The following is a 13,324-nucleotide window of genomic DNA, read 5'->3' on the forward strand; positions in this document are numbered from 1 at the left end:
ATTTAAAACAGGCAAAGACAGATTCATGATATGGACTAATAAAGGACACAGTTCCCTGTTTAACCTCAAGCCCAACTGTCCTTTCACTGCCATTTTGTTCCCTCTTCTGAAAAAAAGTCACTCAGCTCTTTTGTCTGAATTCCACCTCATACTGACAGAAACGTGACGACTTCTTCCCTCCTCTCAAAGATCAGGTGATGTTCCTTGTTAGCGTAAAAAAGAAAAGCCCACTAATAAATCTCAGACCTGAAGCGGGATTGGCTGATTGCTTCAGTTGCTAGGTAACGGATCTATGGTATGCCTCTGCATCGCGGTAAAGATGGGGGGAAAAAATGAAGGAGCGGAAGCAGAAATGCTATGTGATATCATTTTTAATAGATGTATTTCTATGTCATGACCATGAACATTTACAAAATGTACACGAAGCTGATGATGTTCGTTAATGATACATTTATTACAACTCTTCAATTTTAAAAAAAGTTTATATTTGTGATCTGAAATGCTTTTGCTTTGATTTATTTTTTAATTTGTTTGCTGTGTACAGAGGAGTCGTTTTTCATAAGTGAATTTACACATCCGATAATCTGCAAACTAGCATCCAGTTATAATGGTTATATACAAAATATACAAGCGAACATCTTTATATCCATTCAACGCTGGTCTAAAATGACCCACATTTTTTCCCTGAATACATGTATTCTTTAAAAATATCAAACATATCTCAATCACAGATGGGTGATTTAATTCAAACCGTTCCACATGTTGTGAAAATAACTTATTTCTTCTTTCTTTTTTGTTTTTTCAACCGGGCCAACACAAACGGCTCTAACTGTATTTTAGCAAAAGCTATTGCTATAATATTTTTTAATATAGATTTATGAGTTTTAACATATGGAAAGTGTCTTTTTTTCTTTTGTAGCAAGAATGTACAACAGGAAGTCACTATTGGTTTAGTGTTTTTGTTTCAATCTGTGCTTTCTTTGTTAGAGGTGGGACAAAGATTCTGCTTTTTGGTCTTTGTGACAAACGTCAGGAGGGACTTGTTTTCTTCTTCAGTCCAACTGGAAGCAAATGGATGAGAGCGCCACCTTCTGCTGGACCTTCAGTTCTTCGTCCTTTTTTTAAAAAAAAATTCTCATAGCATCACACTTTCCCCGCCAAAAAAAAACAAAGAGCTGTCCGTCAGGCAGAGAGGTCAGTGTGCTGAATGTAGACGAGCCGGAGCTCACGTCAGGAGCGAAGAGGATACCGAAACCCCCCGTGTGTTCAGGGGTCGATGCGGAACGCTAATAGCTTGTCCGAGTGCTGGTTGTTCAGCGTGCGCAGGTCCGGCAGGCGCAGCAGCAGCTTAGGGAAGAGCGTGCTGTCGTCCGGCCGGCGACTGGTGATGAGCGAGCGCAGAGCTTTGATCAGGTTCTCCTGCAGCTGCTCCACGGCTCCAACATCCACCACACCAGAGCGGTCTAGCCAGGGGGAAAACAAACAAAACAAAAAAGTCAAGGTTAGGCATGAGGAAAAATGCGTTGCTGCATAGCCGTGCTCGAGTGTCAGTGTCTTACCTGCAGACACCAACACAACAGCCATGAACAGAGCCATCTCATCCTGCTCCAGGCCCAACGAGCCCAGCTTCTCGCTGAAGTCGAACATTGAATCCAGCAGGGAGCTCATGCCCAGGGCCCTCAGCGACGGCAGTGAATACGTCTGTCCGTTAAGGAAGGTCACCGTCCTCTCCTTGGGTTCGAACAACGAGCAGAACCTCACCATGAGAACCTGTGGGCGGAGCATAAAAGGCAAGGTTAGCATCGGGAGCCCGAGGTCTTCCTCCTCTGGGACGACGTGCTCTTCGACCGGGCTTTACCTGGAAGGTGCCAGATTTCAGCAGCATGACCTGGTCGTGCTGGCTCAGGGTTTGGAAGCCCGGAATGCTCTTGGCGAACTCCACCACCTCTTTAACGGCGGGGGTGAAACACTGTGAGAACGACTCCCACACCTCCTGACTAGAGCGGCTGGCCGGCGCCACGGGACACGAGTTGAGTGGGCACGCCTGCAGAGAACAGAGGAACGAGAAGAAGAAGAAGCGTTACGCTGATGCTCAGGAACACTGGGAGCATTTATGGGAGGAAGACTCAAACAGGGGGATGTAAAAGGACTCACTAGAACTTTGGCACCTCCGTGGAGCTTCCAGGGGCAGGAGGTTTGGTTCTGGAACTCTCTGGTTGGGATGTTGTTCAGGTTGGTCGGGTAAGTCTGAGTGGACGTGTGTCCGGTGACAGGGCACTGGTTCTGTTTGGGCGAGAAGCTGAACTTGTCCACGTTCGAGGAGCTTTCGTTGTCTGGGAAGCTGCTGGGGACGTGGTAACTCGGCGTCAGACCGTGCTGCGTCTGGGGCGCCGACGAAGGGCTCGGGTTGCTGCCGGCGGCGGCCATCTTGAGAGGCTTCTCGTCGCCACCGTAGGGCTGCAGGATAGCCGGACTGCAGGGCGTGTCGGAGGTCGGGGACACGTCCATCTCCATGGAGGCCGGCTCGTTCAGACTGTTCATGTAGCTCTGCATCTCGTCCAAAAGCCTCTGCTTCTCCCGCTTTGGAATGCGCCCGAAACGCACAGCTGAGGGCRAGAAGAGGACATACCCTGTTAGCATCACTGCCGACACCTTCCTGGAGGCTTTTAATGTCAATATTTACACTCATGTCCTAAAAAGGAACAACAAAATCACAAAYGTTCACTTAAAATCTTTGCCACCATCGCAGCTTTTACACCACAGAGCTCATGACCAWCATATCGCCCTCATTTTCCTCCGCAGCCTTTCCAAACGTCAGCCCTGCATCTTGCAGTCCTATTTATAGTGCGCTGCATGCCACCACCACCCCCCACCCCCACCCCCACATTTTCTCTGTTTCTGCGTTTCAAATGAAGCGCGGAAGTGGATCACTGGGTCACCGGCACCGAACATGCTGTCGGCGTGAACGATTAGTGGGAAAGGTCGAAGACACGAAACACAGGTGTGAGGGGCGAAAAGGCGAAAGGTCGACGGTGGACAAAGTAAAAGGTCTGATGAGGAAATAACTCGCCGGTGAAAGCGTAAACACAAGGAGGTATGGTGAAACGACAGGACGAAACGACGAGGCTACGTGATAAATGAGAGCGAGATAAATAGGCTGCAGTCCGATGAATCTGCAGATAATTCTTCATTTCCTCACTGTGGCTTTTTTAGGTCAACTAAAAATACGTGCTCAGGGAAACATGATTTATTATCACCTAGTTTAGCAATGCCCAAGAGGCTGAAGTGCTGCAGGGGAAGTGCTGCAGAAGGGCCGAGTAGCTGGAATAATAATAATAAAAATACTCCCATTTCCAGACAAACCTTGGAGGTGTTCATGATTAACAGCAGGGGATCGCGATGATTGTTCGAGATGACTGTAATTCACTGATCACAGGAGACAATCAACAATTGTGTGTCCTAATTTATAAAAAAATCAACTCTTTTTTCTTGTATTTTACATGACTGATGACAAATGGGACTTTTGGGCTCCTTTTGCAATAAATCAGATTAGGAATGGCCAAAGAAAAGGACATAAAATGAAAGAGAGAGTTTCGGCAGGTGAACGTCGTCCCATTGTTGTCTGATGTAAGATCCTACCTGTTTATTAGCTCTCATTCATCTTTGCCAGATTTTTGTTTTATGGCACGTCAAATACTTTCAGTTAATGAGCGGTCTGGATTGCAGATAGACCAGTTCACCTTCTGGACTGTTCTGCCATAAAGTCATGCTGTTGTAGTGGATGCAGTGCCTGGTGCAGCACTGTCTCGCTGAATTACACAAGACCCTCACAGAAAAACACATCATCTAAATGGTTCTAAAGCCTTTATACACTTTTATGCACTGATCGTGTTTTTCAAAGCTGGCCTTGCCGTGGGCATTAATGCACGCCCATATCATCAGAGAGGCAGTCTCCATGCAGTCTATCTCTGACTAGTGCACCTCTGCATTATCTTTACTTGTGAAAGATTCAGTCTTCTAACTGGTTCCCAAACATTTCAGAATTTGACCCATAAAATCCCAGAAGCAGACCTGTACCCCCAACTATTTTTGGGTGATAAACATTCAGGACAAGGGCAGTAACAATACTCATTAAGCTACTTTTATCTATTTTAAGCACACTAACATCATTCCTTTGTGACAACTAAGGTCAAAAATGTTGTTTGAAATGCAAATAATTCAGAAAATCTCTTCAGGACCCCACCTTGATGCTTCAGGACCCCACTTTGGGTCCTGACCTCGACTTTGGAAACCACTGCTCTAACTGACTTGTTGCCAMTTAACTACTTAATTATTAGCAGCAAAATGCTCTTCCAGCTATTTCCTTTTTGCACCATTTACTTCTAGAGCATTGTTGTCCCTGCCCTTGCATTTCTGAGATGTGCTGCTGCCATCAATAATACCTCATCTTTTCTTAAATATTGTTCAACTTCTCAGTTTAAACATTTGATATGTTTGTTATGTTCGATAGTAAATAAAATCTAGGTTTGTGAAATTTGCAAATGAATGCATATTTATTTGCATTTACAATACGTCTCAACTTTATTGGAATTGTGGTTTTATAAACTGTGTCTGTGTAAATCTGCATTATATGACCAATATTCACAGCTAAACAAAGGTTACTTAAATCTAACTTCAGCTTCAGTTTCCTGTCTCTTACCATCTCTTGACATGCCCACAGAGAGGCACTTCTTGAAGCGACAATGCTGGCACCGGTTGCGGTTCATGCGCATGATGAGACAGTTTTCGTTCTTCACGCACATCTTGTAGTGGATGTTCTGCTGAATGCTGCGTCTGAAGAACCCCTGCAGACAGAAAAAAAACAACACAGGGACATTAAAGGCTTTGAAGTGGATTTTTAGTCCCCCGTGCGTCTAGATTCTCCCTGGGAAATAAGAAGACACGAAACGAGACAACGTTTTCCCCGCCTCACCTTGCAGCCCTCGCAGGCGTGCACTCCATAATGGAAACCAGATGCGACGTCTCCACACACCTTACATAAAAGCACCATACCTCCGGTCTCTGTGAAAAGAGGCAGACATGCATTGTTAGAGGCTGGAACCGATACCAYGGCTAAGAGTAAACAAAGATGAGAGCGGGGCGTGGGGAATGTGAGGACTTACTGGTGAATGTGCCAGTGAAACCACAAGGCCTTTTGGCTGCTGCAGGGTGGCTGTAGGTCGGAGACGAAACCGTCGTAATTTGGGCCACTGGAGCACTGCTCACTTCAGGGAACTGAAAGACCATTTTCGGGGAGGAGGTTCCTCCCCCATGTTCCCTTCTCTGCTTCAGGACCCCGATTTCCTGAAAGGAGGTGCCCTCCGGGGACGAGGGCTGCGAGTGAGAGGACGGCGACTGTGTCTGGTATCCACTCGAAGGGCTGCCAGGACTTGGACTGGCGCTGCCAGACGAGCCAGCGTATAAGATGACACCACCTGGAGAGAGACAAAAAAAGACCAAAAACACCCCTGTTTATCTTCATCTGGGTCAGTGTTCACACGCAGCAATGTAGGTGAGGGTGTCTGGGTTGACCAACATGTTTACCAGCAGGCTCACTTGGCGGACAATCAAGACATCAAACAAAACTGTGATCATTTAACGACTTCTGCAATCTGAGCCGATGAATAATCTGGAAATAAAAATGTTATGGCCAGACCATCAACAACAACAGCTCTGGTCTGAATATTTGTGTGAAGATTGTTAAACTTGAATATCAAGGATCTTAACATGGAAAAACAACAACATCTTTAGTCTCAGAAAACATTGTACACAAATAAAAGCTCATTTTATATTATATTATATAATGTGTGTAACAAGCTGTTTAACTCAGAATCCCACTGGGTAGTGTTACTTATAATTTGCTTGATTACCGAACATTTTCTCAAACATATCATATTGTTATTTTAAAATGACACAGATCAGATGTTTTACTGTGAAGTGGGTTTGTAGTGAAAAGTCACAAGTTTTTTTATTTTACTGCCTGTTGTAGGTACAGACGCGAATATAAATGTTGGCATCGTTATAGCGTCATTTCTCCTGAAAAGGGATTAAGTTAAGAGTCTGTTGTCATTCCACATGCCACTGGTGTGTGGCAAACACACAACCGTGAGAGGAAATTATTTGTTGTTTATTCTGCAAGGATGGGCTGGAATAACATGAAGGGATTTGTTGGTTTAACAACGAAACTATTCGTCTTTACATTATAGTCATGTTCAGTCCATTTAAAGGGTAAAACATGAAATTGGCTAGTTTGGGTGGCTCAGTTAGAGTTGTTGCCTCTCTGTACGAAGGTTGCCGGTTCGAATCCCAGCCTGGKTCCTTTCTGGGTATAGCTTGTGTGTTCTCTCCGTGCATGTGTGGGTTTTCTCAGGGTACTGATCTTGGCACCAGTGACCCCTATGTAAGGAGGAAGCAGGTTAAAATAATGGCTGGATGGACAGTTTGGTATGGTTGGTTGTGTGCACCAGGCTGAACATGGAGCAGAGAAAATAAAACGGAGAGCTGTCTGAAGAGCTCAGAAAGAAGATAATAGATGTTCAAGGTAAAGGCTAAAAGACCATCTTCAATCTGCTCCATGTTCTTTAAACCAGCTGATTGCATTTGTTCCATTCTGAATCTTAATTGGATCCATGGAAAAAGACCCAGAGTGTTGTACAAGTGACAGAAAATAAACAAAGAAGCCAAACAGGAATTCACCAAACCCCGAAATTTATGGGAGAGGATTTATGACCTGATGGCAGAAAATTGTAGTTTTTTTGTCTCATCATTTGTGTTTTTGTGATTATTGTGGAATGGTACTGATAAATTAATCAGTGAATGTAGCTCTTTGAACAACATCAATTTGAAGAAATAAGAGTTTAGATCTGATTGTATTATAACAGCTAACGTGCTAGATCGAGCTGTTTTAAGATAGCACCACTTTGGTCTTGGAAAATAAACTATACTTTACACAAAAAGTAAAGAAATTTTTGTTTGGTGGATTGTTTCTTTGTTGACAATGCTTCTTGACAAAAATATTATACTGTTGGTAAGCCTGTTAAATTCCTTTTTAAATGGTGCCACATTTGTAAGGAACAGGCATTTGTGGGAAGAACAGTAGAGCTGAGTATGTGGGGTGCGCACAGGAAAAATGGGCCAAATCTTCTCTGCAGAACAGCCTGTTTTGCTGTTGAAACTTGTTTTGAGCTTCTGGTGCTGCACTTCTCTGTACCTTTAATATAAACTTGTGTTCRAGAAGTCTCCAGTAAATCAAATCAAACGAGAAAGACTGGAGGAGCAAAAAGCGATGTCATTGTAGCAACAACTCACATGACCATATTGATAATTAGTTTACTTTAATTAAAAATAAGCTTTTTTTTTTGTTGATGTTACATCAAGCCGGAAATGCCCTATTACCCCAGAACGCCTCCTTCGCATCTCCTTTTGTTTTGCCGACAGTGCTTCCTCCTCCTGGGATGAAAACACGGGCGCTCACGTGCGGCCAGCTCCCTGCCAGGCCAGCTCCCTTTCAATCTACTCTGCACTCCCTTTCTCCTGCTCCTTCTCCCCCCCGCCCTCCCGTTCCCTCTCTGTCCTCCCCTCCCTCCTCCCCCTTCTTTTTCAGCTCTGGGCACGCATCTCTCCACCAGCCACCTGACCAGGAGCTCACATGTACTCTCGACACAGTTCCCCGCCTGGCTCACAAGGCTCTTTGCGCAGTCTCGTGCAGACAACAACAGCAGCAGCAGCAGAGTAACGAGCGTCAGGGCAGATCACGTTTGGAGCAGAGATGGCTGCACTATGCTGCGACTACAGACAAACAAGCAGGGGCTGAGTCATTCTTCACAGGGATGGCAGAACCTGAGCAGACGGTTAAATCATTCCCAAAAGTGAGCTTTGGGATAAATGATAAAAAAAATGAAGACTCATCAAATTTACTAAATAAATCAAAGAACAAACAGGCTAATAAAGAGTGCAGAGGATGATATAGTTTACATTGAGTCCTGATTATCTGAATGTACATTATGTTCACTTTGAGTCTGAATCCCAGAGCTGGTCTGCCAGCAACCGTCACTTCACAACCTGTTCCACAGGTTTGAAACTAACAGATTTCAGCTCTACGGGGTCCTTTAGGCCAGCACAGGAGACATTTTGGGTCGGTTTCGTCTATAAAGTAATCCAGAGCACGTTTTCTCTAAAGACCTTGAATAATCTGGAGAAGCAACAAAAAAGGAGGGGAGGCTGCTATCTCGCCTGTTATGCTTTCTTTTTTTTTTTTTTTCTCCTTGAAGAAACACGTGCTGCCTTTTCCGTGTGGCTCTGAGCGCCTCCTTACAGCGCACGTGTCGACGCCGCGCTGCGAGGGCTTTGGTGCGTGTTTTCTTTGCGTGGTGGCAGCTCTGGTATTCAGACTGGTGCAGATGTTACCCGTGCAGTTCCAGTGTTTTTGGACACGTCTGTTCCCCCCCACTCCACCCCTGACATGTGACTTGACCGAGAAGAACGACGTACACAACATGCTCCCTCCTTCTTCTAATAGTCTTTTTAAAATCTCTACTCCCTCYATGTGCTCCCGCCTCCAGGCTTTGGAAAACATCTGTCCTCATGTCAGGGGGGGAGGCCAACGCCCCCCTTCTTTAGCCTCACTCAGCCCGTCCGCTCTCATGTGAACTTTTCCTGCTGTGCGTGGAGCGATAAGCCTCCCGCCACGTGAAACAGCTGGGCCTCGTGTCATGTGGCTGTTTATTGATGAGGAGCTGTCGGTCGTGATGATTCTTCACCAGGCCTTACTTTAAACACGAGCGTAACAAAAGATATTTTATAACCAAAAAAGTGTCGCTGCGTTTGAAACGTTTGTTTTGGAGATGCAAAGGTCAACAGATCCAACTTCAGCTGTTTTGGAACAGATCTGAGTCATCGCCGCCTGCTGCCCCCGTCTGTGGGTGTTTGTTTGACTTAGCAAAATATCTCTTGAATCAATGAAATTCTCAGAAAGTAATCTTTGGGATGAACACATTAACTTTTGGAGTTCAACATGGCCGCTGCAGCAGAGCAATCTGAGCAAACACAAAAGTTGACAGCAACTCAGTCAGTTTTACAGACACTGAGCTACAATTTGGTGTGGTAGTAGCTGAGACTGATCTCTGACTTGCATCCTGAGGGATAACTGATTGCGCAAGAATTGTGTTTTAAATGTTGCCGTTAACYATGTCAGCCTGTTAGCAAAATATCTCATGAACCATTGAAAAGATTTTGAGAAAACATTCTGACAACATTCACTAGAAGCACAACTACAGCTGAATAACTTTTGGACCCAGGAAAATTCAAGATGGCCGTCTCAGCCAACTGACCTTAGGAAACATAATAATGACCATAACTCAGTCAGTTTTACAGATATTGAGTAAAAAACTTGGTGTGGCAGTAGCTGAGGGTTATCCCCAACATATAGTTTGAGTGCAACACATTACACAACAACTGTGCTTAAAACTTCAGCATCAACTCTTGAAGTTAATGTTTGTCTGTTTGCAAAATATCTCTTGAACTATTGAACTGATTTTAATGAAACTTTCAGAAAGTAAGTACTGGATGTACATTAACAACGGATTAACTTTTGGAGACAACCTAATTTAAGATAGCCACCAATGCTAATCAATCTCAAGCAACACAAAATGGCAAAAATTCAGCCAATTTTACATATACTGAGCTAAAACTTGGTGTGGTAGTAGCTGAGAGTCATCCTCAACAAGTACTCGTTACAGACCATTAAGTTGGATTCCAATAAAAACTGCAGTCATGCTCTTCATTTGGCTTACAGAGAATAAACTGAAGTGACACTTAGAATACTCCTGAGTTCCTGTGTTTAATCTTCAACCAGCAGCACAGACTGCCTTCAAGATCACTTATTAACCAGAGACACATGGTGGAATATAAACAGAAACATCAGTCGTGACTTTTATGGGAAGTACGTCACGTGACTGAAGACCTACTTTTGCTCAGCAAAGATAGTCAGTATYTGTAGGCCAAACAACACAGCACTGAAAACAACAGATAAAACAGTCTGAAGATTTGCCCTGTAATCAGTTTTCAAAAGGTGCCAAACAATAACGGTGACCTTGCAACTATGTCTTCCTTGTCTGTCTGTTAGCAAAATATGTCTTGAACTACAGGATAGATTTTATTAAAGCTTCCAGAAAGTTCTCATCAGATGTACAATTTTAAATGAATATATTTTGAGGTCATCCCAGTTCAAACGGYTGCCACAGCTAATCAACAAACACAAAAACAGCTAAAACCCAGTCAGTTTTACAGATAATGAGAATAAAATTTAGTGTGGTAGTATTTGCATGGTTTATAATTAAACCTTCAGAGAGTAATTATTGAAAAGACATCTATGGCTATTTAACTTTTTGTGTAATCCTGGCACAGCTAATCAACTCTTCAACGTTTTTCTGTGTGGGACCTCCAAAGCAGGAGCTGCAGTGTTGTGGACATATTGTAAAAGTTACAGCACTAATAGGCCAATTATAGGTTGTGTGCAGAATTCATGGAGAGTCGGACTTCAGCTGCTGTTCTCACTGAATTTCTATTTCTGACCGAAATGCATTATTTTATGCCTCAATTTGCTATGTTAGATTCATGACAAAGTGTGTTTAAGGACAGAACTTTGAATAAAAATAAAAGTACCCGCAGTATTAATGGGTTACAAACTCATTGTTGAAGAACTCTGAACTAAAGCAAACAAAAGACGAGGAAATTTTGATAAAAAGGGGCGCCAAATGTGCCACTGACCCTTTAACCCTCCTGCTGCCCTTGGGTCAAAATGATCCACGAGGGCTCTGTTTTAAAACCGAGTCAAACCAGCACTTTATAAAATGAAGTGTACGCAGTAATAAATGCTGAAACATGTTATTGTACTGATAGACTTTGGTACAAATCCTTCTTTCTGTGTCAGAGGTAAGCCTACACGTTCTAAAAAACAAACGAGAACTTTAACTTTTGTTTTAAGAAAACCAAACGACGTCTCAGTCAGAGACTCATTTCACGCTCTGCCATTCTTTCTTCAGTGTTCCATTCGGATGCTGTGTGACACCGTGCACTCTGAAATAGAAGAACCGGTGCGTCAGCGGCCCGGTTAGTCATGAATATCCAGGCAAATGTGGGTTAAAATGTCCTTTTCACCCCTCCCTGTTGTGTTCTGTGAAAAGGGGACTTGTGTAAAGTGAAACTTTGTTATCTGCTATGAACTCGTCCATCAGGATGTAACAGGAGCAGGAGGCTGAATCCCCCCCAGCACCACCAACACAAACCCCCCCTTTGACCCACTGACCAATCTATCTGCCAACAGAGAGGAATTCCCTGCGCGAGCCGAACAGTATGAACACACACCACCCACAGCAGGGAGAGGAAGGGGAGGGCTGCTTTTTGCTCGGGAACATGTGCAGCACGTGAAGACCGAGGCAGGATCCACGTGCTGTCAGCTCCAGGCGGGGTGGCATTAAAAAAATAAAAAAGGAAAATCAGGCGGATGATTTGCAGCATCCCTCAGCTCAGACTCTGTTGTCTGCTTACTGATATGCGATATCAATGGTTACTGGATCACTGTGACACATTAATGCCCAAATATGGTCGACGGGTCAAACTGGACTTTTTTTTTGTTATCCCTGTGAATCCATTGATACATTTATATAAATTTGATTGTGTTGATTCAGGTTCTGGCAGAGTTCTGTGTTTACGTACAGGATGGACACATTTTTTTCGCACCACTGATTGTTTTGACCTAGTGGCCCTGACTTGTTCCCACACATCCTCCCCGCTTCCTCACGTGRTGGGAAAACAAACCAGTTAGAACAAAAGCAACAAAAGTGAAACTGATAAACTGCACGAAAAAATAGGCACTTTAAACCGGCTCCTTCTAACGAACTGTTCGGTGCACATATTTCAAAATAAAAGCACGCATCAGTGGATTTGTCTCTAAAGCCGAATAAGTGGGATAGTGTGGAAAGAGAACAAGGAGGGGTTATTATTTTAGGGTCGTGCCTTCGTGGGAGTTTTGTTTACGTGGAGAGAATCGGAAGTACGCAGCAAAAGAAAAGGCAAGAAAGAAAGAAAATTGGCAAGAGGACTTCCCTCAATCAGCTTTCTCTCTCTCTCTCTCCTCTCTTGCTCAAACCTCTCCGCAGTCTGCAGCCCAGAAGCATTTGGCTTCACGCCGTGTTCCCCACAGCTGAGTTACAGCCTGAGGGAACAAAATCCTCCCCTGACTTTAAACACATCCCCGATATCAGTCTGCACAACATCACAGCATCAACACCCAGCTTTACAGGAAATATCATGATATGATACACCGGAATGTATCGATACCACGATATATCGATATGTCAGGTGATTCCAATAAATCATAGTCAAAATCATAGACAAAAACTACATGTAATGTGGAAATGTTTTAAAATTAAATAGACCTCACTGTTTCCCAAAATTCCCTTACACACAAGCTGTAAGCGTCATGACAGAAAATGACATCATCATCATTTAACAATACCGCTCAGTGATAAATATCAATTGAAAATAGCAGCAGAAAACATTTTTTTTTCCTAACAGGTTTAAGCAAATAAATAACATTTATTGGAGTCTACTTACCACCAGGACTGTTCTCCATGTTCTCTTCTGTTCTTGTAGTTTTATTATATTTAATTTATTTTTTTAGAGCTGCTGTTTGTCACTCAGGACTCTGGTAGAAACAAGTGAACTACTCATGAACTGCAAAGACAGAAAGAGGAGGATCCCAGWGAAGCTCCCACTCTTCACAAGCAGAGCAAACAAAAAAAATGTAAACGATGAGAACAAAAAAAATCGGGAATATATTAAAGATAAAAACAATAAAAAGCGATGAAATCAGATCAGTTGTCCTTATCGATCCGGGTAATTTCCTCTTCTCAGATTGTGCAGAGTGCTCCGTCTGTAAGGCTACACCTCGCTGATGCCACAGGCTGTGATATCAGTGTGTGTATGTGTGTGTTCCCAGTAAACCATCATCATCATCATCATCATCATCATCATCATCATCATCATCAGAGTGGAAGTAGTTTAAACACTCCCCTCCTCCTGTTCACACACTTCAATAAGCAACACGCGTCCTAAAATAAGCAGCACGTTTTCAGGTGCCTGAGAAATGTGACCGGTTTTTTTTTTTTCTTTAAATAAATGCCTCTGATCTGTGTCTGTGTGTCCCTGTTTGTTGATGTGTATCAGAGATGCAGCCTCCTCCCTCCTCCTTCCTCCCTCCTCCCCGTCACGCTGTGTGCACCCC

At 43.6% G+C, this 13,324-nt stretch overlaps 1 protein-coding gene across 1 annotated transcript; it reads right to left on the reverse strand.

Annotated features, from left to right (window-relative positions):
• Positions 1 to 353: 353 nt before the first annotated feature.
• LOC106518067 (nuclear receptor subfamily 1 group D member 1) lies at positions 354 to 13,228 on the reverse strand. The gene is made up of 8 exons (XM_014009164.1): positions 12,655 to 13,228; positions 5,163 to 5,474; positions 4,973 to 5,061; positions 4,700 to 4,844; positions 2,155 to 2,606; positions 1,859 to 2,044; positions 1,560 to 1,770; positions 354 to 1,463 (listed from the first exon to the last, which is right to left on the reverse strand). Exons 1-8 carry the CDS (start codon positions 12,671 to 12,673, stop codon positions 1,267 to 1,269), a joined length of 1,611 nt encoding a protein of 536 aa, XP_013864618.1. The 5' UTR covers positions 12,674 to 13,228; the 3' UTR covers positions 354 to 1,266.
• Between the last annotated feature and the right edge of the window lie 96 nt (positions 13,229 to 13,324).

Source organism: Austrofundulus limnaeus, unplaced genomic scaffold (assembly GCF_001266775.1).
Source record: "Austrofundulus limnaeus strain Quisiro unplaced genomic scaffold, Austrofundulus_limnaeus-1.0 Scaffold55, whole genome shotgun sequence".
Taxonomy (NCBI): Eukaryota; Metazoa; Chordata; class Actinopteri; order Cyprinodontiformes; family Rivulidae; genus Austrofundulus; species Austrofundulus limnaeus.

Coding starts and splice junctions, on each gene's coding strand:
- LOC106518067 (XM_014009164.1), bottom strand. Junction 5,062..5,162: donor TTTCACTGGCACATTCACCA/GTAAGTCCTCAC, acceptor CTCTTTTCACAG/AGACCGGAGGTATGGTGCTT. Junction 1,464..1,559: donor TGTTGTGTTGGTGTCTGCAG/GTAAGACACTGA, acceptor CCCCCTGGCTAG/ACCGCTCTGGTGTGGTGGAT.